We start from the raw sequence: 26,313 nt of genomic DNA, 5'->3' as shown, positions 1-26,313 counted from the left end.
GCACTTCTAATTTATCAGTTTTGATAATATTTTTGCAGTGCGAGCAAGAACCACAAGGTAAATTGCCCCTGATGGGGTTGTTACTTATAACGTCTAATTGTCCTCCTCTTTTTGGTTCTTTGAAGGTTTGTACTAAGTGATTTCTTATGGTCTTATTTCTTCTGTATGCGTATATGGGTTTACTCATAGGTGTTATTCCTACTTTATTTAGTATGGTCCAATTTTTGTTTATCAGGTTCTTCACTTTATTACTAAAGCCATTGTAGTCATTTACCATAACGATCTGATCATTACAGTTTTTAGGTTTGGACGATGCTTCGAATAAACTGTCACGATTGTAATACTTTGCACGCTTATATGCCTGTTTTATTAAGCGATTTGGGTATCCTCTTTGGGCGAGTTTTGTTTTTAAAATGGCTGCATGTTTTTCATAACTCGCTCTGTCACTACAATTCCTCCTTATTCTTAGGAATTGACTAAAAGGTATCCCTTCTTTTTGGCACCTCGGGTGATAGCTTTTATGGTGAAGAAGCGTGTTTCGGTCAGTTGGCTTAACAAATAAGTCCACATTGAGGACCCCTTCTTTTTCGTGAATCTTGATATCCAAGAAATCTACTGACACTTGGCTTTTGTTGGAGGTAAACTTGAGGTTTGGATCCCCACAATTAATCCAGTCTAGGAAGGTGTCTAGCTCGTTTTCCTCCCCCTCCCAAATGAAAAAAATGTCATCTATGAAACGTGACCAGCACTTCACGTTTTCAAAAAAAGGACACATTTCATTGTAAATATGCTTTGTCTCGAAATTACCGACATACAGGCATGCCAGGCTGGGAGCACATGTGGCTCCCATGCTGGTGCCCTTGATCTGACAATGGTAATCCTGTTTGAATAAAAAGATGTTATTTTTTAGGATTATTTCTATGCATTCTATAATGAAAGTGTCATGCGTGGTTAAATCGCCATTTTCATTACCTAAAATATCCCTCATCATTTTTACAGTGTCTTCTTGCGGGATATTTGTATATAGCGCTTCGATATCGAGGCACACCAACCATTGAGTGTCCTTATTAAATTCTCTCCCTTCAATTTTTGAGATCATATGGGTGGTGTCCTTGATATACGAGGGCAAATTCGTGACCAGGGGCTGAATAAAGTTATCTACGTATTTGCTGAGGGGCTCAGTTAACGAATCGATCCCAGACACTATAGGGCGCATTGGAGGATCCTCCAAACTTTTGTGCACCTTTGGCAGCCCATATAGTGCTGGGACCTTGGGATTTTCATTTATTAAAAACCTATACTCCTCCTCACATATGAGGTTGTCCTCTTTGGCAAAGTTAACAACAACACGAACCTTCTTCTTTAAGTTGTCCCATTCTCTAACGCTACTTGGTCTATAGTGTAACTCATTGTTTAAAAGTTTCATCATTCTATTCTCGTAGTCTGTGGTGGTTAAAACCACTATGCTCCCACCCTTGTCTCCTGGTTTTATCGTGATTTCCTCACAAGATGACAAGGACTTTAATGCCACCCTTTCTTCTTTTGATAGATTGTTTTCTGTCCAAGCCTGTGTGTCTAATAATTTTTCTAGGCCACTGGTTACTGCTTTTTCAAAAGTATCTACCTCTGATCCGACCATCCCAATATTGGGTGTCCATGTAGATGGAGGTTTTAGGCCAGATTTATTTGTGACATCTCTACCCTCTTTTCCCATGAAAAACTTCTTAATTCTAATCTTTCTAAAAAGGTCCCTTACATCTCTTTCAATGTTGAATCTGCAGCCTGTTGTGCTGGGAGCAAATCCAAGACCCTTTTCAAGGACACTGGTTTCATGTTCACTAAGTATTTTGTTCGAGAGATTGATTATTGGGGCTTTTAGGGCTATTCCCTCTGCTGTCTGTCTACACTCTGGGGGTGTGGGATTTTCTCCAATTAATCCCATTCCTTCTGGCTGCGGGTCCGCATATACGGTCTCCGTGTCATTCCTCCTGCCTGTTGGTTGCCCTGACGTCCCCTCCCCCGGGCTCTGAAACCTCGCTGTTGTCTCCTCTGTGTTTGTCCTAAAAAAACTGGTTGGTATTCTCTAATTGTCTGGCCTCCCTGTCTCTCATCAGATCTGTTTCTCTGATCCTGGTGATTATCCCCTTCTGACTCGGAGCTATTGTAAGAGGTATCAGAGAATGTTACATTCTTTTTGTGATACCTGTTTCGATTGTAGTTGAAGTGTTTGCCATTGTATTCTGTTGGAGCTGGTTGCTCATAATAGTCTTTTTGGATATAGGGATACACAGTTTCAATTTTGTAATTGGCTATATCTTTCCGCAATTTGTTTGTTTTTTTATTTATCATGTACTCCTGGTATCCGCTAATATCATCCTTGATCTCATCTAGTTTTTTCTTCGCATCGTCCAGCGCTGTGCTGTCATTCAGCTGTTTCTCTAGGGTCTCAATTTCTTCCCTCTCTATTATGATAATGGCTTGTGCGGTCTCTATTATGAGCAACATCCAGTCGCGACTGCATCTATTCGCGATTAATGTCCAACTTTCCTTGAACTTCTCATTATTGACAAATAGACCTGGTTCGTTTCTGATTTGAAGACCAACCGGTATGATTCCTTTCCTACAATACTGAATTATAAACTCGGAATGTAATTCCGTTCTTATCATCTTTTTCTTTAAATTCCAAAGTTTATTCCACCTCTCATCGTCATTTTTCGTGAGTGTCATGGAATTTATGGTCTTTGAAGAGTCACCAATCAGTTGTTTGAATTGGTCTTCAGAGAAACCAAACGTACGTAAGGTATCCATTTTTTTATATATTTATAAAATTCTTTCAGCACCCACTCTCCAGCTCAAAAAGCTGTAGAACAATCTCAAAAGGTAGAGAGTTTCCCAGGGACCAGAAAGGACTGGGTATCAACAATTTTAACAAAAAAGAAATCCTTTCTGTGTATTAGTCTTTCTATAAGTGACCAACAGGCCTACACATTTAACTCATTTGGTGTTACTTTTAGGTTTTAAGCAGTTTTTCAACATTAGTACGCCACACTAGAATATCATTTTGGTTACTCTCAAAGTTTTTATTTAAAATGTTTTTTTCGTAAAAACTTGTTTTTTAAAAAAAGAAGAACATGTATATTCACAAACTTTATATCACACTTTAAATCATTTAAAAAGTGTGCTCTGTTACACTTATACCTGCTATCTAACAATTCCGGGTTACGGTTTCTAATTCAGAGTCACACCTGGTTCAAACAATATTTGTGTATTCACATTAAGTAAATCATAACAATACAATTCATTAATAATTAATAAGTCCTATTTGTCGACGCGTTTCGGTGCGTAGATTGCATTTGTGGCACCTTCCTCAGGACAGACGAAAATAATTAAAACAAACGTGATAGCTTCTTTCTAAAAAGGAAAAAAAATAAATATAATCAATATATTTTCCTAAGGAGAGTTTTTATTCTAGTTGTGGACTAATTTACCAGTGGTTACTTTTTAGTATATTGGGTCCCCTTACTTGAAAATTTAGGGATTTCAGTCCTTGTATTGATCTTTCAGGACTTCTTTATTCCTATATGGCGTTACGTTTCTCATCGGTAGCACCAAAATCTTATTCTCTTATTGACTTTCTACAAAAGAAGAGCAGGGAATTATGCACCGTACTGGAGATAATGGTATAGGCTAGTGCATCCATACTTCATAATTTACTCACTTATAGAGATTTTATGTATCCCTTTAAAATATGGGTGTCTTTCACAGCTGGTACTGTTTTCCAGTCTGGCCCGCAAGCGTTTAGTGGTATTACTTTGCCACATACATTTGATAATGTTACTGCGCCTGTAGACAACACATTGATTGATTAAAGAGTTTTTAGCCTACTTACTTAAGTAGGTTTGGCTTAGAGGAGTAATTTAACTGATACCCACCTGACAAATTATTACTCAATGCTTACACTCTGGCTCTTTCTTTCTTGCACCCTCTCCAGTGGTGTCTGCCAACCTATATTTGGAGTGACATAGTGGTGTATTTAAATATCATCACTTCCAGTCTTTTCACCATGTTCTAATAACCCTATCTTCTATGCTTCTAGGGCAGTTGGTATGTGATACATACCTTGTTTAGTTGACGGGTTTGGCATGGGTCCAGAGTGCGCCTTGACTTTTTATTTGGCGCGATAATCTTACTTTGGTCTGTTCTTTTACCTGAAAGGTTAATAGATCATCTTAAAATGGGAACAGAGACGTGTTGATATTTCATCTATATATTGCATCTACCGCCTTAACATGGGCATCTACTATTTACTTTTCGCCCAATATCCCACTCTCTTCAAATAATGCCCCGTATTCCTTAGTTATTATTCCTGGGTGCGGGTCCCTCACCCTTCGCCTGTTCATTCAGAACATCAAGCCCCAATTTGTGTTTATTAATCTTACTGGCGGTTAAAGTTCCCCACTGTTCGCCTACTCTTTCAGTGGTGCGTGGACTATTACCGTCCTCCTGCTCAAATAGCGCATCCACCGTCAGCTTTTGCATTACCCGGACTATTACCATCTTCCTACTTAAGTAGCGCGGCCCCCGTCGGCTTTTACATTCCCCGAACGCTTACCTTCTCATTGCCGGCACCGAGAGATTTGCTTGCGGCCGCTTCACGCTTTGGCTGCTTTCGATTGAACTGGTTGCATTGTATCCGCCTTAAATACCCATGCGCGTTCTAAATTGGTTGGCAATTTTCTCATTGATTGAAGTAAATTGCTTTATTGCGCGGCAAAATCCGGCACCATTTTTGTAGTTTTATTGTCCCTATTTGACTACCGTGCCGCGAGTTCGAGTCCCCCGTATCTCCGAATCTAACCCTCATTATTTGATTAATTTAATTTTGCAGGGGCATCATGTCCTTGCATTTACTTTATGTCTGTGCCGCATTCTCGCCATAGTATTGTTATACCAATTATTTTGCGTGTGTAGTTGTCGGCGCCCATCTGTTAGCGCCATTTTAGTAGTTCGTGATGTTTGTTTTGAACTACAGGGTCTCGAGTTCGCGACCGCTGTGGACGCCCAAACTCATTGTGCCACAAGCTGAATTTTATATTTTGAGTAATCTGGGGCCTCATCTCTAGTCTTGTTTACTCTACCTAGCCTTAGCATGAGTTTATTTTTCCTTTGTTTTTTAGAAAAAACCAAGTTGCCCGTTTTGTCTATACATTATTTTGTAGACAGAACATTAAAGCCACACATTCGATACCAGTGCATGCCATGTTACTCAAAAGGATACCAATTATTACATTTTTATGTGATTTAGCAAATACCATAGTGATGTTAAAACAATGAACAATTCGTATTTACTCAGCAATACATGTAATTTGCACTGGTATAAAAGAAGTACAGAAGTACATAGTATATATTTCACTTTATACAGACTTAAATAAAATTATGCCCGGATTGAAATTATACACTTAATTTGCAGTGGAACAGACAGAGTACACAAACAGAGTACAAGAATGCATAATATATGTTTCATTTTATACAAACTTCAGTAAAGGTGTACCAGGGTAGAAAGTATACTGTCCTGTGGGATAATTACCGAATCATTCTATCCCACTCCTCCCGTCCATTTAATCCATGATAGTATGACTTGAATTTGGACATATAGAATTGTTCCCTCTGTTTGCGTTTTTTGTTTAAGTCACCCCCTCTTACTGATATCTTGATCTTTTCCAGTATAAACCACTTGATGTCATCTATACTGTGATTTTGCGCTGTCCAATGATCAACTAGGGGGGCATTCTTTTTTTTATTTCTAACTGCAGAACGGTGTTCCGTGAGTCGTAGACGCATTTCACGGCCCGTCTCACCAATGTAACATTTGTTACAAGGGCACAACACCAGGTACACCACATTGGCAGTGCGACAATTTACGTGTTCGTTCATCCAATGGGTAATGCCCTGCACTTCTAATTTATCAGTTTTGATAATATTTTTGCAGTGCGAGCAAGAACCACAAGGTAAATTGCCCCTGATGGGGTTGTTACTTATAACGTCTAATTGTCCTCCTCTTTTTGGTTCTTTGAAGGTTTGTACTAAGTGATTTCTTATGGTCTTATTTCTTCTGTATGCGTATATGGGTTTACTCATAGGTGTTATTCCTACTTTATTTAGTATGGTCCAATTTTTGTTTATCAGGTTCTTCACTTTATTACTAAAGCCATTGTAGTCATTTACCATAACGATCTGATCATTACAGTTTTTAGGTTTGGACGATGCTTCGAATAAACTGTCACGATTGTAATACTTTGCACGCTTATATGCCTGTTTTATTAAGCGATTTGGGTATCCTCTTTGGGCGAGTTTTGTTTTTAAAATGGCTGCATGTTTTTCATAACTCGCTCTGTCACTACAATTCCTCCTTATTCTTAGGAATTGACTAAAAGGTATCCCTTCTTTTTGGCACCTCGGGTGATAGCTTTTATGGTGAAGAAGCGTGTTTCGGTCAGTTGGCTTAACAAATAAGTCCACATTGAGGACCCCTTCTTTTTCGTGAATCTTGATATCCAAGAAATCTACTGACACTTGGCTTTTGTTGGAGGTAAACTTGAGGTTTGGATCCCCACAATTAATCCAGTCTAGGAAGGTGTCTAGCTCGTTTTCCTCCCCCTCCCAAATGAAAAAAATGTCATCTATGAAACGTGACCAGCACTTCACGTTTTCAAAAAAAGGACACATTTCATTGTAAATATGCTTTGTCTCGAAATTACCGACATACAGGCATGCCAGGCTGGGAGCACATGTGGCTCCCATGCTGGTGCCCTTGATCTGACAATGGTAATCCTGTTTGAATAAAAAGATGTTATTTTTTAGGATTATTTCTATGCATTCTATAATGAAAGTGTCATGCGTGGTTAAATCGCCATTTTCATTACCTAAAATATCCCTCATCATTTTTACAGTGTCTTCTTGCGGGATATTTGTATATAGCGCTTCGATATCGAGGCACACCAACCATTGAGTGTCCTTATTAAATTCTCTCCCTTCAATTTTTGAGATCATATGGGTGGTGTCCTTGATATACGAGGGCAAATTCGTGACCAGGGGCTGAATAAAGTGATCTACGTATTTGCTGAGGGGCTCAGTTAACGAATCGATCCCAGACACTATAGGGCGCATTGGAGGATCCTCCAAACTTTTGTGCACCTTTGGCAGCCCATATAGTGCTGGGACCTTGGGATTTTCATTTATTAAAAACCTATACTCCTCCTCACATATGAGGTTGTCCTCTTTGGCAAAGTTAACAACATCACGAACCTTCTTCTTTAAGTTGTCCCATTCTCTCACGCTACTTGGTCTATAGTGTAACTCATTGTTTAAAAGTTTCATCATTCTATTCTCGTAGTCTGTGGTGGTTAAAACCACTATGCTCCCACCCTTGTCTCCTGGTTTTATCGTGATTTCCTCACAAGATGACAAGGACTTTAATGCCACCCTTTCTTCTTTTGATAGATTGTTTTCTGTCCAAGCCTGTGTGTCTAATAATTTTTCTAGGCCACTGGTTACTGCTTTTTCAAAAGTATCTACCTCTGATCCGACCATCCCAATATTGGGTGTCCATGTAGATGGAGGTTTTAGGCCAGATTTATTTGTGACATCTCTACCCTCTTTTCCCATGAAAAACTTCTTAATTCTAATCTTTCTAAAAAGGTCCCTTACATCTCTTTCAATGTTGAATCTGCAGCCTGTTGTGCTGGGAGCAAATCCAAGACCCTTTTCAAGGACACTGGTTTCATGTTCACTAAGTATTTTGTTCGAGAGATTGATTATTGGGGCTTTTAGGGCTATTCCCTCTGCTGTCTGTCTACACTCTGGGGGTGTGGGATTTTCTCCAATTAATCCCATTCCTTCTGGCTGCGGGTCCGCATATACGGTCTCCGTGTCATTCCTCCTGCCTGTTGGTTGCCCTGACGTCCCCTCCCCCGGGCTCTGAAACCTCGCTGTTGTCTCCTCTGTGTTTGTCCTAAAAAAACTGGTTGGTATTCTCTAATTGTCTGGCCTCCCTGTCTCTCATCAGATCTGTTTCTCTGATCCTGGTGATTATCCCCTTCTGACTCGGAGCTATTGTAAGAGGTATCAGAGAATGTTACATTCTTTTTGTGATACCTGTTTCGATTGTAGTTGAAGTGTTTGCCATTGTATTCTGTTGGAGCTGGTTGCTCATAATAGTCTTTTTGGATATAGGGATACACAGTTTCAATTTTGTAATTGGCTATATCTTTCCGCAATTTGTTTGTTTTTTTATTTATCATGTACTCCTGGTATCCGCTAATATCATCCTTGATCTCATCTAGTTTTTTCTTCGCATCGTCCAGCGCTGTGCTGTCATTCAGCTGTTTCTCTAGGGTCTCAATTTCTTCCCTCTCTATTATGATAATGGCTTGTGCGGTCTCTATTATGAGCAACATCCAGTCGCGACTGCATCTATTCGCGATTAATGTCCAACTTTCCTTGAACTTCTCATTATTGACAAATAGACCTGGTTCGTTTCTGATTTGAAGACCAACCGGTATGATTCCTTTCCTACAATACTGAATTATAAACTCGGAATGTAATTCCGTTCTTATCATCTTTTTCTTTAAATTCCAAAGTTTATTCCACCTCTCATCGTCATTTTTCGTGAGTGTCATGGAATTTATGGTCTTTGAAGAGTCACCAATCAGTTGTTTGAATTGGTCTTCAGAGAAACCAAACGTACGTAAGGTATCCATTTTTTTATATATTTATAAAATTCTTTCAGCACCCACTCTCCAGCTCAAAAAGCTGTAGAACAATCTCAAAAGGTAGAGAGTTTCCCAGGGACCAGAAAGGACTGGGTATCAACAATTTTAACAAAAAAGAAATCCTTTCTGTGTATTAGTCTTTCTATAAGTGACCAACAGGCCTACACATTTAACTCATTTGGTGTTACTTTTAGGTTTTAAGCAGTTTTTCAACATTAGTACGCCACACTAGAATATCATTTTGGTTACTCTCAAAGTTTTTATTTAAAATGTTTTTTTCGTAAAAACTTGTTTTTTTTAAAAAGAAGAACATGTATATTCACAAACTTTATATCACACTTTAAATCATTTAAAAAGTGTGCTCTGTTACACTTATACCTGCTATCTAACAATTCCGGGTTACGGTTTCTAATTCAGAGTCACACCTGGTTCAAACAATATTTGTGTATTCACATTAAGTAAATCATAACAATACAATTCATTAATAATTAATAAGTCCTATTTGTCGACGCGTTTCGGTGCGTAGATTGCATTTGTGGCACCTTCCTCAGGACAGACGAAAATAATTAAAACAAACGTGATAGCTTCTTTCTAAAAAGGAAAAAAAAAAAATATAATCAATATATTTTCCTAAGGAGAGTTTTTATTCTAGTTGTGGACTAATTTACCAGTGGTTACTTTTTAGTATATTGGGTCCCCTTACTTGAAAATTTAGGGATTTCAGTCCTTGTATTGATCTTTCAGGACTTCTTTATTCCTATATGGCGTTACGTTTCTCATCGGTAGCACCAAAATCTTATTCTCTTATTGACTTTCTACAAAAGAAGAGCAGGGAATTATGCACCGTACTGGAGATAATGGTATAGGCTAGTGCATCCATACTTCATAATTTACTCACTTATAGAGATTTTATGTATCCCTTTAAAATATGGGTGTCTTTCACAGCTGGTACTGTTTTCCAGTCTGGCCCGCAAGCGTTTAGTGGTATTACTTTGCCACATACATTTGATAATGTTACTGCGCCTGTAGACAACACATTGATTGATTAAAGAGTTTTTAGCCTACTTACTTAAGTAGGTTTGGCTTAGAGGAGTAATTTAACTGATACCCACCTGACAAATTATTACTCAATGCTTACACTCTGGCTCTTTCTTTCTTGCACCCTCTCCAGTGGTGTCTGCCAACCTATATTTGGAGTGACATAGTGGTGTATTTAAATATCATCACTTCCAGTCTTTTCACCATGTTCTAATAACCCTATCTTCTATGCTTCTAGGGCAGTTGGTATGTGATACATACCTTGTTTAGTTGACGGGTTTGGCATGGGTCCAGAGTGCGCCTTGACTTTTTATTTGGCGCGATAATCTTACTTTGGTCTGTTCTTTTACCTGAAAGGTTAATAGATCATCTTAAAATGGGAACAGAGACGTGTTGATATTTCAAGTCATACTATCATGGATTAAATGGACGGGACGAGTGGGATAGAATGATTCGGTAATTATCCCACAGGACAGTATACTTTCTACCCTGGTACACCTTTACTGAAGTTTGTATAAAATGAAACATATATTATGCATTCTTGTACTCTGTTTGTGTACTCTGTCTGTTCCACTGCAAATTAAGTGTATAATTTCAATCCGGGCATAATTTTATTTAAGTCTGTATAAAGTGAAATATATACTATGTACTTCTGTACTTCTTTTATACCAGTGCAAATTACATGTATTGCTGAGTAAATACGAATTGTTCATTGTTTTAACATCACTATGGTATTTGCTAAATCACATAAAAATGTAATAATTGGTATCCTTTTGAGTAACATGGCATGCACTGGTATCGAATGTGTGGCTTTAATGTTCTGTCTACAAAATAATGTATAGACAAAACGGGCAACTTGGTTTTTTCTAAAAAACAAAGGAAAAATAAACTCATGCTAAGGCTAGGTAGAGTAAACAAGACTAGAGATGAGGCCCCAGATTACTCAAAATATAAAATTCAGCTTGTGGCACAATGAGTTTGGGCGTCCACAGCGGTCGCGAACTCGAGACCCTGTAGTTCAAAACAAACATCACGAACTACTAAAATGGCGCTAACAGATGGGCGCCGACAACTACACACGCAAAATAATTGGTATAACAATACTATGGCGAGAATGCGGCACAGACATAAAGTAAATGCAAGGACATGATGCCCCTGCAAAATTAAATTAATCAAATAATGAGGGTTAGATTCGGAGATACGGGGGACTCGAACTCGCGGCACGGTAGTCAAATAGGGACAATAAAACTACAAAAATGGTGCCGGATTTTGCCGCGCAATAAAGCAATTTACTTCAATCAATGAGACAATTGCCAACCAATTTAGAACGCGCATGGGTATTTAAGGCGGATACAATGCAACCAGTTCAATCGAAAGCAGCCAAAGCGTGAAGCGGCCGCAAGCAATTCTCTCGGTGCCGGCAATGAGAAGGTAAGCGTTCGGGGAATGTAAAAGCCGACGGGGGCCGCGCTACTTAAGTAGGAAGATGGTAATAGTCCGGGTAATGCAAAAGCTGACGGTGGATGCGCTATTTGAGCAGGAGGACGGTAATAGTCCACGCACCACTGAAAGAGTAGGCGAACAGTGGGGAACTTTAACCGCCAGTAAGATTAATAAACACAAATTGGGGCTTGATGTTCTGAATGAACAGGCGAAGGGTGAGGGACCCGCACCCAGGAATAATAACTAAGGAATACGGGGCATTATTTGAAGAGAGTGGGATATTGGGCGAAAAGTAAATAGTAGATGCCCATGTTAAGGCGGTAGATGCAATATATAGATGAAATATCAACACGTCTCTGTTCCCATTTTAAGATGATCTATTAACCTTTCAGGTAAAAGAACAGACCAAAGTAAGATTATCGCGCCAAATAAAAAGTCAAGGCGCACTCTGGACCCATGCCAAACCCGTCAACTAAACAAGGTATGTATCACATACCAACTGCCCTAGAAGCATAGAAGATAGGGTTATTAGAACATGGTGAAAAGACTGGAAGTGATGATATTTAAATACACCACTATGTCACTCCAAATATAGGTTGGCAGACACCACTGGAGAGGGTGCAAGAAAGAAAGAGCCAGAGTGTAAGCATTGAGTAATAATTTGTCAGGTGGGTATCAGTTAAATTACTCCTCTAAGCCAAACCTACTTAAGTAAGTAGGCTAAAAACTCTTTAATCAATCAATGTGTTGTCTACAGGCGCAGTAACATTATCAAATGTATGTGGCAAAGTAATACCACTAAACGCTTGCGGGCCAGACTGGAAAACAGTACCAGCTGTGAAAGACACCCATATTTTAAAGGGATACATAAAATCTCTATAAGTGAGTAAATTATGAAGTATGGATGCACTAGCCTATACCATTATCTCCAGTACGGTGCATAATTCCCTGCTCTTCTTTTGTAGAAAGTCAATAAGAGAATAAGATTTTGGTGCTACCGATGAGAAACGTAACGCCATATAGGAATAAAGAAGTCCTGAAAGATCAATACAAGGACTGAAATCCCTAAATTTTCAAGTAAGGGGACCCAATATACTAAAAAGTAACCACTGGTAAATTAGTCCACAACTAGAATAAAAACTCTCCTTAGGAAAATATATTGATTATATTTATTTTTTTTCCTTTTTAGAAAGAAGCTATCACGTTTGTTTTAATTATTTTCGTCTGTCCTGAGGAAGGTGCCACAAATGCAATCTACGCACCGAAACGCGTCGACAAATAGGACTTATTAATTATTAATGAATTGTATTGTTATGATTTACTTAATGTGAATACACAAATATTGTTTGAACCAGGTGTGACTCTGAATTAGAAACCGTAACCCGGAATTGTTAGATAGCAGGTATAAGTGTAACAGAGCACACTTTTTAAATGATTTAAAGTGTGATATAAAGTTTGTGAATATACATGTTCTTCTTTTTAAAAAAAACAAGTTTTTACGAAAAAAACATTTTAAATAAAAACTTTGAGAGTAACCAAAATGATATTCTAGTGTGGCGTACTAATGTTGAAAAACTGCTTAAAACCTAAAAGTAACACCAAATGAGTTAAATGTGTAGGCCTGTTGGTCACTTATAGAAAGACTAATACACAGAAAGGATTTCTTTTTTGTTAAAATTGTTGATACCCAGTCCTTTCTGGTCCCTGGGAAACTCTCTACCTTTTGAGACCATCAATGCTAAATAAATAGGGGCAGAGCAAGCAATGTTATATTTGTCAATAATTAGTTTAAGATTTAAACATTGTTCGACTGTGCCGACCCTGCTTCTGAATCCCATTTGACATGGTGATAAAATACCGCTTTCCTCTGTCCATTCCATTATCCTATTATTAATAATGCGGCACAAAATCTTTAAAGTCTTGTCTAGGAGCGAGATCGGTCTGTAGTTTACAGGGTCAGACCTATCTCCCTTCTTGTATATAGGAACAATTATGCTAGTTCCCCAAGTTTCAGACATCGTTACTTGGGGCAAACTATTAAAAACGTTCACAAGCATTGGGGCCCAGAGGTCAGGTTTCCATTTAATGAGATCTATGGGCAACCCGTCAGGTCCGGGTGCCTTATTGCCGAGACTCTGGGCAATTGCCTCTTCCATTTCCCCCAGGGTTATCTGTATGTTACTAAACTGGTCTGGAGCTTCAAAGATCGGGCTATTTAATGGTAGGGCGTAGGTTTTTGCAAAATGTAGTTCCCAAATGCTACTGGCGATGGTGCAACTTATTGGTGTTAATTGTTGTCCCATGTTCCGAAGTTCTTTTACTGCGGGCCAGAATAGGTTGCTGCATTTCCCTCCTGCAGTTTCGGCTAGTGTTTCCCAGCGGTCGCCCAGAAGTGTATTTCTCCGTTTGTCTAGTGCTAATTTGTAGGCTTTCCTAGCCACACTGACATTTGACCTAATTCGGGGGTCTCTGTAAGGGCCTTGCGCAAATTTCTGTTCGCTACTGAGCAATTGTGGTCAAACCACTTCGGATCTTTTTGGTCCGGAAGTGCTGGTACTGACAATAGGGTTCTGACCATAGAGCATATTTTAGTAAAATGTGTGATGACATCGTGGCCTCTAGTTGCTATATTTGAGCATATATCAATTGATATCTGCTCCTCTTTTAATAGGGACTTAATAGTCTCATCTTTATCTATGCCCCTCCATTTCAGCCTCAATCTATCCGTGGTTACACTTATGTCCCTCGCCCCCTGCATAATACCATAGACAGGTCGTTGGGCTAATCTTAGAGTGACTGTCACTGGATTGTGGTCCCCAAAGTCTGTTGCCACAATTTCTGTTGCTAGTATGCGGTCCGCCAAACCAGGGGAGACAAAGATAAAGTCAATAGTAGACGTACCTACTCTTCCTCTATGCATGGGAGCCTGCTGAAATGTAGGTTGTTGGCCAAGGCCCATTGCATTGCTCATAATATGTTCAGTTAGCAGGACTCTCAATTCAAATCCCCTCTGCTTGGCTGGGTCCCCCTGTCTTATTCCCATATCCCGTATGTCCTTTGAGAGTTTTGCATTGAAATCTCCGCCCAGTATGATCTCCAGACTTTCACCATTACCTCGACTATCCTCTAGATTGGAGATAAATTTGAAAAGTGCTACAAAGTTTTTATTTGGGACAGTAATATAATCATTATTATAAAAATGTATTAGGAAAAAAGGGACTTGGCGCTTATATTCAATAACTTGGTATTATTGGTATTTATATTCCTATAGCTCCCCCCAGCCAGTATACTGAACCCCACAAACAAGCCTCCTACTGCTCGACCAAAGTGGGATTTGCGGGCCGCTAAATTAAAACAATGGAGCCCATCAATATGTAAGTCATGTGATGCCCATGTTTCTTGGAACATTACTATATCGTACATGGAGATCAGGTGTACCCAGTCTTTATCCACTAATCTGGCTTCAAGACCAGCAACGTTCCAACTAAGTATTTTGAGGTCATGGTCATTATTCTGCTTAATTGCTATGACTTTATTAGGGACACAGGTTGGTGCAATTAATTCTTTTGCTGGGCTTTTTTGATTATGTCCAAGATGGCGACTGAATGGGAGCTCTAGTGAGGAGCGCTGGGGCTAGGGATCTCCAAATATGGATTAAATCCCTGCACAACCCCAGAAAAACCCCCAATACAGCGCAGGACAAAGCGGAACAACTGCTGCATGTTTCGAAACAAATAGAAAACGAGAGGAACACAGGAGAAACAAGACGCTGGAAAGAATCCAGTACCTGGTCGGTGGTCAAGGCTGCCTCCTCTCCTCGGACTCCTAAGACGACGGACCCCACGTGATGCGAACAGCCTGATGTGGAGCGGGCGGAGAGGACCCACAGCGGACCTTAAATAAGAAAGGAGCCACCCGATGCCTCCCTGGTTTGCGTTTGGCGGAGGATCTCGGAGGAGCCATCGGCAGCAGCTCCGGTGCCGGTAGACACACAGACTGGCCATCACGGAAGACGGAGCTGAGAGACCGCGCTGACCTTCGGAAAAGGTATGGTCATCCTCTCCCCCTGCGCAACCCCAACAACCGCTTACAACACGCCTAGGACTCGCAAAAGGGAAAACGCGGGATACTAGAAGTGAAGAGGAATGAGAAATGGCTCGCCTGACCTTAAAATGGCGGCAAGACGTCTGCTGAATCTGAATCGGAAATGTACCTGCTGATCAACAACACAGGGGCATAGACGGAGAAAGAGGACTGGCGAGTGGAAGAAAGGAAGCGAAACATCCCAGACCCCCCCTAACAAACAAGGAACAGTGACAAGGGACCAACCAATATTGATTGGAAAGAGAGAAGGTACAAAGAAAAGTGATAAGGGACTAAAACAACTTCAAGAGGGGAAAGAGAGAAAGTCCTTTCCCCTCAGGAAATAATATGGGCAGATTCGGCTGACATCCTGCACTGGCTAACTTATCACCAGACAACCCCTTTTTCACAAATAGGGATAGTCAATCAATTAATTAATTTACTGATGATGGCACCTTAAACTACAAATGATTGATTAGAATAAAATAACATAACTTCAAAGGATTAATTAGAGACTCTTAAGACAAATCTTTTCACAAATAGGGATAGGAAAAGGTGTAATTAATTACTGTGGATGGCACCATAATTTCAAAGGATCGATTACAATAAGGTAACATAATTACAAAGGACTAATTAGAGGATACCAACTACAAAGAACTACGGAACAGTAGCGCAGAAGTCACTCCAACCTCTATATCTTCCACGACTACAAATTTATAATAAGAGCTAACCAAACTACAAAGAAAGTACATCTACCACTATGAAACAGTAGTACTGGAGTTACCTAGATTCCTATATCCTCCCTGATATACCAGCAGGGAACTACACAGTACAAAGCACCAACAGGGAACTACACAGTACAAATAGTCAAAGGCTTCTGAAGACCCACAACGTGAAGGTGAAGCGGAAATGGAGGAAAGATACCGAGGGTCGACCGGGTCTCATGCAAAGAGGATAGAATATCCTTCCACTCTATCCAAAAATGCTGCCAAAAAATTCAAACATAACACATTGAGAAAAAACCCGGACACTCTGTTCGCTGACCCATATTTCGATAGAGTTAAAGGTGTCTTGATGAATGACTTGATATTCTACACAGACAAAACAGCTAAATGGCGCAATGCCCTTACAAAAATGCTGTTCACAAAAACTGTAAAAAACATACCACATGGCACAAAAATAACGACCTCATTAACTAAAAGATGTAATACAGAAGTATGCATTACTATGTATAAAACGGGAATTGTGCTGATACAAGCAACTAACAAAGAACTCGAGAAATTTGAGATCACTTTCCAAACGTTAAAGGAATCCATAGAAAGACCTAATCACCAACAAAACATGACCCCACCAGATATCACAAATGACAAAAACAACTCTGTCACCAGAGAAGCCAATCAAACTGACTGCCGGAACGATCATATCCCTAACGCCGGAGATTTACCTGAAACTGCGATGGCCATACCGGAGAAGGAGATTGAAAGGATAGCGGTATCTCCTAACCCTCGAAACAAAGAGAAGAACCAGGCACCAATGGAAGAGCCATTGCCGATACCACACGACGCCACATCACCTGAAGAGGGTGGCTCAGCTCCGAGTGAGTCCGCCTATGAAGATAACTACAAAAGGAACAAGGTAGAGGTTATCGACCTTCCCCAACCTCCCTCGAATGCGAGTCTGGAGTCCCATAGATCCTTATCCACAAAAACACCCTCTACACCTAACAACATAGGAAGCAATGGAGACACCCCTAATAAAGTCAAGAATCATAACAAAACTAAGGATACAGCGGTAAGATTGGTGGCAATGAGAACAGACCTTTCACGGAGGAGAGCAAAATGTAGAACGCATACAACCAGGTCTATCTCACATAAGAAATCTACCCGAACACTGAAAGAAGTCAATGAGCTCAAGAAACTAATAGGCAACCTGGCACAAGACTCAATGAATGTCGCAAAGACAATTGAGAAAATCTGGGAGATGATGATAAATACGCACACGAAGGTCTCACACATCCAGAATCTTGTACTCCGACCCAACAGACCAAACAGGACCAATCCCTTATCAAATGAAGAAGCCCTGGCCTTACTTCGATCTTATGAACAACCGGCTCGGGGAAAGGAGGAGTATATCGAAATTGTACCTATTGACTCTAATAGAACGTCCAGAAAGAATGACAGGGAAGCAATCCACCACAACTTACAACATATTCAGGTAACTACAACCGAAACTGGAAATGAAAACCCCGTTAACTCACAGAAAGCCCTGAAATGCCTACTTCTTAACTGTCGTTCGGCAACTAAACATGCGTCAGATATAGCCGCCCTCATCATTAACAAGGAAATCGACTTGGCCATCCTCACGGAAACATGGCTCAGTGAATCATCATCTCCTACCATTGATCTCCTAGTACCACCTCAATATAACATTGTCAGGTTAGACAGACCAAGGAAAGTGGGAGGAGGTATAGCGTGCATTCACCGTTCGGAGATTGAGGTCAACCAATTCCAATCCGACCCCATAGAATCCTGTGAATACCTTGGTCTTAACATAAGATCACTAAATAATCAAAGCTATAACCTACATGCGTTCTACCACCCACCGGGAGATAACACAAAGTTCACAGAGCAACTAATAGAGATCATAACTGCCAACTCTAACTCGGATGCCAACAACATATTCCTAGGTGACTTTAACCTCCACTGGGACGACGGCAATGACAAACTGGTTAACTCGATTAAAGACTTCCTCAATGAGCTAAACCTTACGCAAGCATGCACCCAGCCCACTCACTCACAAGGAGCGACTCTAGACTGGATTATTTCAAGAAGCAAAGAGACATCAATCCTTGCTATAGACCCGTGTGATTGGTCTGACCATCACGCCATAACATTCGCGGTACCTACAATGAAAAAGGGCAGGACCGTGCAATCCCGCAAGTTCAAAAAACTGATCCGAGATACAAAAGAAGCTAATATTGAACTACTGGTTGAAAGATGTGAGAAAGACCTGAAGCCTCGTAACAACAGGCAGAATGTCAATGTCAATGAACTGACGGATCACTACATAACCTCTATCGGTAATATAGTCAATGACACCTTGCCTCAAAAACTGAAAAGTGTCTCAGAAAAGCCAAAAAATACTTGGTTTAATGAGGCATTGAACGAGGACAGGCGAAAACTGAGAATGGCTGAAAGGAAATGGAGACAACATCCCTCCTCCCCTGAGCTGAAAGCCCTCAGAAAAACTAGAAAACAATATAACAAAAAGATAATCAACACCAAAAAAGAATTTATAAGGGCTGAACTCGACAATGCCACAAACAGACCAAGAAAACTCTTTGAGATCCTAAAACAACAGTCAAATAAACTAGCCAAAACGACTCAAGAGAACTCAAAAACTCCCATAAGCTGCGAGGAATTCTCCTCATTTTTCACGGAAAAAAACAAACTACTAGAAGTTGAGCTCACAAGTGCAGCAGCTAACCTCATGACCCTTCCCTCACCTATAAATGAGGCTAATGCGACAACTGAAGGCCTTCAAACAAAAAATAAGGCAAATTGGGACACATTTGAACTATATGACCAGGGAAAGATCGCCAAAACGCTAGCAGAACTCAGACCGAACAACCACTATCAAGACCCTTTACCGGCAAAGTGTGTAAGAGAAATCAGCCACACCCTAGTTCCGATCTGGACTGAGATAATAAATGCTTCACTTGCACAAGGGACCCTCCCTGACTGCCTAAAAACTGGGCAGGTAGTTCCCATCATCAAAAAACCGACAGCGGATGCAACAGACCCGAAGAACTATCGACCAGTGACCAACATCCCTTTACTTGCCAAACTTATTGAGAAATGCGTGCAGGGCCAACTGAGTCAACACATCGCTAAGTTCTCATTACTAGATGACTGCCAATCAGGTTTCAGAACTGGACATAGTACTGAAACGGCGATCCTGCATATTGTTGATGACGCCTTACAAGCCCTAGACCAAAATCATGCGTGCCTACTGATCCTACTAGACTTGTCATCAGCATTTGACACTGTAAATCATGAATTACTGATGACCAGGCTACAAGACAGGATGGGTTTATCTGGAAACGTACTGAAATGGTTTAATTCCTTCCTACAGAACAGGACACAACTATTCCTGGTCAACCAAGCAATCTCCTCCCCGTGCCCTAACGCAATAGGGGTCCCGCAAGGTTCAACGTTATCCCCAGATCTATTCAACTTGTATGTAGAACCTCTCACGGAGATTCTTCGAAAATCACAGATTTCCTATCACATGTACGCAGACGACACGCAAATATATATGAAGATCGCCTGCCGGGATGACATTGACCTAATGAATGAAACACTAAAGAGAGCGTTACAATGGCTAACAGCTAATCATCTGAAACTTAATGCCAATAAAACAGCCAATAGTCAACCAGAGGTAAAAGAATGGGCTAAATTGGTGACTGCGCTAAACTGTACTCCGACCCTAATTAACTCAGCTAAATCACTAGGAATTATGTTAGATGAGAACCTCGACATGAAAGACCACATCAACACAATGGCCAAGAGCGCCCGTTTCCACCTGAACTATCTAAGAAAACTGAAACCCTTTATCTCAGAAGCAGATCTAAAACTGGCTATCCAATCACTAGTGATCTCGAGGATTGAATATGGCTGCACCACGTTAGCTGGCCTACCGAAAACATCCACTGCACCACTAAAAGCCTGTCTCAACGCTGCGGCAAGACTCATCACGGGAACGAGGAAATTCGATCACATATCTCCCCACCTAAAGGGTGAATTAAAATGAAGATGGCCTGTATTACCCACAAAGCGGTTCACTACAACACGCCTACATATCTAGCCAAGAAAATTAAGCTATCGGGAGGTAACAGACCAACTAGAAGCGCTAAAGAGTTGCTATTAAGGCCGGCCTTCTTCCGGAAGAAAAAGACCTATGACCGAGCATTCTCCGGAGCCACCCCCAGAGTCTGGAATTCACTCCCTCCTAACATCAGGGTGATTCAAAACACTGTAACATTCAAACGGGAACTGAAGAACCACTTGATGAGTAAATACCCTACATAGAGATACCTACTGACCATTAGTATGAACCCTTAGGACAAAAGAAGATCGGACTCATCATGAATAATTTGAAAATCAATTAGACAAATGACTGATTCCCGATCAAGCCTCGGCTGTACACTTTAAGGCTACCTCATATATATGTGATCTCTACACTGTATCTCACACCCATAATGATATAATTCTCTACCCTACTTTGTTTATCTATTTAATCCTGGCCACAAGCTAAACCTATTCAACTCTTATTGCTAATTACTCATGGAATTGTACTGATAATGCTATGTAACCCTACCTCACCGAGCCTGACGATATGACTAGGACACAAGCTAAGCCTATGCACCTCCTAATGCTAATTACACAGGCGTTAGGAATATATTTATCTAATCACCCCTGATAGCATATCGCCTACTACCTCATATATGTTTGTTGTTATAATTGCTACTATAATGTCAATCTGTAATCTGTAATCTTTTTATGTTAAGCGCTCTGATACCCACGGGTCTTGTCCGCGCTATATAAAACACTATAAATAAATAAATAAATATGTATCCCCTTACCTATCACCAATTGCCCCGGGTAGTTCTTAGCTTCCTGCCTATCCCACACGGGGTTTGAAACAGTCAATTCCGATCTGTCCTCTGGAGCAGTTGTTACTATTACTAGGGGCGGGTTATCATCACCTTTTCCCATAATTACTTAATCTCTACGTGAATCAGGGGAATTCTGGCTGAAGTAGGTGTTTCCTCACACCGTCAGTCCACTCCCTCAAGACCTTCTTGTGCATAGAGAGCCTCAAAATGGTTGTAGATAGGGATATTGAACTGGCTGGTATAAGGGTCCCTGTGCCACCGTCCCTGTGAGTGTTGTAAGTGCATATTGCGTTGAGCCATGGGTGGTGGGGGATAGAAATAACCCAGGTCTAAACCCAGGTCTACTGTTTGTATCCTGCTCTCAAGGTTTCCTGCTCTCCAACCACTAATATGATTTACCACCCGCCTATCTTTAAAATTTACTACAACACAGTCTCCATCTTGATCTTTTTTCCTCTGCCCTATCCAATTTAATCTGTGAACATAGAGGATTCGACCGTCAACAAATGGTGGAATAGGCCTGTACCTATTTAGCCAGTAACTGACTTTATTTTTCAGTTCAAGGTAGTTTTCTGATTTTGCTTCTCCTAAAACTGGTACCCCTATTAAAACCACAGTAAATGGGATTGATTTGGGTGGCAGATTGATACTCATGTGTTTATTCGTTGGTCTTGCCCTATCAGGATGGTCAAATTGGGTCAGCTGCTTCTTGCCCAAGGCCTCATCTGCTCTTTTGTCTCCAACCTTCCCATTAGTGTTGCCAGTTTCTTTTTCCCTACTCTGGGGGGCAATAGGTATCTCCATTCCCTCTGCCCCTGGAGTTACTGGGAGATTGTTTAATGCATCTGTGTGCCCAGTAGTGGGTATTACAGGTGATTGCATGTGTTCAGCTGATTTACGTACGCCGGGTATGGCTGCTAGGCTATTCATATTTTTAGGCGGGTGTAGATGATTCGTGGTGTTCTGAGTCTGTGTCGGTTTTGCATACTTTAACAACAGCTCATTATTCATCCGCAAGACTTCTTCTATTTTTTCCAGTTTCTCACCTATCCCCTTTACCCTTTCATACAGAGGTAACATAAGCGACCTCATCAGATGTTCCATCTTTGAAATAAGCCCCTCTCTGCCGTTTGAATTATCCACAACCTGACTTGCCTGTTCTACCGAAATGATATCAGGGCTTATAGTATCCTGGGTGATTGTTAGCATGGCGTGGTCTATGGAAGTTATAGTCTGTACTGCTCTGCTAATACTCCTAGATGTTTTAATCTTATTTACTCCCTTTCCGGATGTAATTTTTGCCTTATCAGCCCTTGGTTTCCTATGTGCTTTAGGTTTGTTAGTAGGGGCGTCATTGCATATAGTGGTTTTCCCCCCGTGATTGGAAGCATTTTTGGTTTTGGACCTAGTCCTAGGGAGTGGGGTGTTATTACTGACTACGCTATTTGAGTCACTAGACTCAGCTAGTTCTTCTTCGGAGCCACTACTTTGTAATAGTTCTAGTTTTGGCGTAGAGGTAAGTGAGCCCTCGTTGTCAATTGCCAGATTATTTCCCCCTATTGATGGTCTAACTTGGTGGGGTGTGCAAGATTCCCATAGACGAACGCCTATTAAATAGTAGTTCCGTTGACAGGTGTTTCTCAGTTAGAGCTATTTCTTTTTCGAGTACACTAGCAGCTCTGATGATGAAATTGTCAAGTGTTCCCGTAATACTGCCACCAACCCCACCCAATCGTACTGTATCCTTCCTTGTGCACATGGCCTCCAAATTCAAGCAAATATGTTGACAATATCATGAGTGGTACATACACCCCAAGATGTTAGTGATGTGGCCCAGCCCAGCCTCGAACAGTCACGAATGGTCACAAATTGTTCCGCCCTTGTCCCGGGCTTAACCCGGAGCGACCCGCGCGTGATCCCGCGACGCGGGGGGTAGCCGGAACTTTAAGCGCCTCCTGGCGCGAATGAAGGCGGCTTCCGGCCGCAAGGGTTGCTAGATCTTGTGGTCCCCTGGCCGGTCTCCTCCTCACTGCGACCGCGCTCGAGTGCTGTGGAGCTGCGGCGGCGGGAGGAGACTCCAAGCGGCAGTTCAGGCAGTGGTGGCAAAGCGGGCTCAATAAACGGGCTCCAAAGAACGCCCCAGGAACTCTCGATGTAGCACTCCAAGGTAGGTCCCCCACTCCGCCGGGGGTAGCCGGAACTTTAAGCGCCTCCTGCCTCGAATGAAGGCGGCTTACGGCAGCAAGGGATGCTGGATCTTGTGGTCCCCTGGCCGGTCTCCTCCTCACTGCGACCGCGCTCGAGTGCTGTTGAGCTGCGGCGCGGGAGGAGACTCCGGGCGGCAGTTCAAGCAGTGATGGCAACGCGGGCTCAATAAACGGGCTCCATAGCAGTGTCAGAATAATACTGTTTTTAAATCAGGTAAGTATTAGCGCATTAGTGTTTGAGACAGAGTAGTGTCAGGATAATACTGTACTTGTAAAAGAAGCAGTAGTATCAGGATAATGCTGTGTATAACGCCTAACAGTAACCAGATGATATTGTGTCTAAAGCATCATCTGGATAAAAGAGCAGTGCGTGGGATACTGGGCTTACAACAGAAAAGTACTAGGATGGTATTGTGTCCAAAGTAACAGCATCAGGATAATACTGTGATTGTAACAAAATAGCAATAGAATAACACCATGTCAATGGCAGAGTAATATCAGGATAATACTGTGCTTAAAACAGAAAAGTATTATGATTGTATTGTGTCTAAGGCAGCACAGCATCAGGATAACATGATGTTTAACAACAGTAATGAAGGAGGATTACACTGTAGCTAAGGCAGAGCAGTGAATAGTGCTATACTTACAACAAAAAAGCATTAGGATAACATTGTACCCAAAGCACAGCAGTGTCAGGATAATGCAGAGATTACAGCAGAACAGAAGCAAGATAATACCGTGCTTAAATCATAAAAGTATTCAGATACCACTGTTTCTAAAACAGAGCACTCTAGAATAATATCTGGATAATGCTGCATATACACATAGAAGTACCCATGTGATATTGTGTCTAGAGAACTATCTTGATTGTGCAATGACTGTATAAGAGCAGTATCATGACCATGACACTGTGTCCAGAAAGTTTGGTCTCAGGATGATACTTTGTTTAAAGCAGTAAACAAACACAATATTGCAACTGTGCTCAGAATAGTGAGTTTGTGCCTACATTAACTCAGTAGCAGTCTAATAGTGTGCACTATATCACCATGATTCCACAACAAAACTGTGCCATAAACAGAGCTGTATAAGCATCATATTGATTCCAAAGCAGAATAGTATTAGAAAATACAGTACAGAAGCAGTTGAAGAGTAAATGAAGCGAAGTATCATGAGAATACTATGAGCAAAGCATTGCAGTATGGTGATAATACAGTGCCCTCCACAGTGCAACGCCTTAAGCAGCTTTGAAGGAATAGCCATGTGATATGAATCATCAGCCCACTCAGTCATTAGTTCAGGGAGGTAGGCAATGATATTCGAATCCACCTTTGGCGAATGAACACCAGTATACGGCAGTAAAAATGACTTAACCACAAGTGATATTGTCCATCATATTTACAGATGAAGTGAAGTGCATGAAATGTCCTGATGGTCAGTGGCCTAACGAAAGACATGACGAATGCATCCAAAAAGTGGTTGAGTTCCTCTCCTATGAAGAGCCCCTGGGTCTCCTGCTCTCAGTCTCAGCCTCCACCTTGACCGTTCTTACAGCTGTGATCCTACTTGTATTCATCAAGTACAGAGCCACGCCTATTGCCAAGGCTAATAACCGCGGGTTAAGTTACTTGCTCCTCGTCGCCCTGATGCTCTGTTTCCTCTGCTCATTTATGTTCATCGGTCGTCCCAAAAAGATCACCTGCAAGCTCCGGCAGGCTGTTTTTGGGGTGATTTTCACCATCAGCGTCTCTGCCATTTTGACTAAAACTATAATAGTAGTCATTGCTTTCAAGGCAACAAATCCCAATAGTGCTGCAAGGAAGTGGATGGGATTTAAAAGACTATGCTGGATAATTTTGTTAAGTTGTCTGCTTCAAATTCTTATCTGTGTTGCTTGGCTTCTTAGATCGCCTCCGTTCCCAGAACTGAACATGAAGTCTTACAATGAGAAGATAATCTTTGAGTGTAATGAAGGAGACACCTTCTTCTTCTACTGCATGCTGGGATACATGGGCCTCCTGGCCACAGTCAGCTTTATAGTGGCTTTTCTCTCAAGAAATCTCCCTGGAAGCTTCAACGAGGCCAAGCTCATTACCTTCAGTATGCTGGTGTTTGTCAGTGTGTGGATCTCCTTCATCCCAGCGTATCTGAGCACACGGGGGAAATACATGGTGGCCGTGGAGGTGTTTGCCATCCTGAGCTCCAGCGCCGGACTGCTCGGATGTATATTCTTTCCAAAGTGTTACATTATTCTTTTAAGGCCTTCAGAAAATATCAGAGAACATGTAACAGGAAACTCTTCTTCTTTGAGTAAGAAGAGGAAATAACTAAATGTCACCATGACTTACTCCTGATATTTTGTCTCATCAGGTTGATTACACGTCTTTTTCGAAAAGTAAAGATGTAATGAGAAAGACATGCGAGCTGCTCATTGGGTATTACAAGTGGCTTCTGTATGTTGTGGGTATCTTTATGAGAATCAGTATGTAAAGGTACATGTTAATATCAGTTTTCATTGTGTGCTAGAACGTGCCCCATAACTTGTTCATAATACACAGTGAACAGCTTGACTTTTTAAGCGAGGAGGGTACTTAGGTCAACAACAGAAGGGTGTTAAGAAGCTCTATTGGAACAGCAGTGACCTGCAGGGCTTTCATAATGCATTTTCTGGCTGTTCCTGAGTGTAGTTAGGACCTGATGGGACTGCAATCCCATCCTTGATTTCAAAAACATTCTTGTTTGCAACCAGGAGTTCATTTTAAGAATGCGATCTCATTGTCAAATTGTGTGTCCGCCTGGAGGTGACATTTTCTTTGCTTCATTGCTTTTTATTTTATTTCAATCTGTATAGTGTGTTCTAGATTGTATATTATATGTGCTTATGTTCAGTATGTATTAAATCTTAATTGCATGGCTTTTTATCTGAAACAATAAGCAAATGATTGATATTTGATCATACAAATTCATAAATCATACAGAATACTGCTTAGTACCTAGGGTACTTCACTTCATGCAAATGATTCTGTTGGTGGATGAAAAAGGATGACCCTGTCCATAGAAGACACCTTCAAGTGATTTGAAAATGGAACACCACATA

The 26,313-nt window shown here is 41.0% G+C and overlaps 1 protein-coding gene across 1 annotated transcript in view; it reads left to right on the top strand.

Moving 5' to 3' along the window:
- LOC144774097 (extracellular calcium-sensing receptor-like) overlaps positions 1–25,543 on the top strand; it is a 98,434-nt gene extending 72,891 nt beyond the window's left edge. Inside the window, exon 6 of the mRNA XM_078659122.1 lies at positions 24,621–25,543. Coding sequence (XP_078515248.1) covers positions 24,621–25,543 — 923 coding nt within the window. The remainder of the gene's footprint in view (positions 1–24,620) is intronic.
- Positions 25,544–26,313: the final 770 nt, after the last annotated feature.

Source organism: Lissotriton helveticus, chromosome 8 (assembly GCF_964261635.1).
Source record: "Lissotriton helveticus chromosome 8, aLisHel1.1, whole genome shotgun sequence".
Lineage (NCBI taxonomy): Eukaryota > Metazoa > Chordata > Amphibia > Caudata > Salamandridae > Lissotriton > Lissotriton helveticus.
This window is presented reverse-complemented; position numbering and strand designations above follow the sequence as displayed.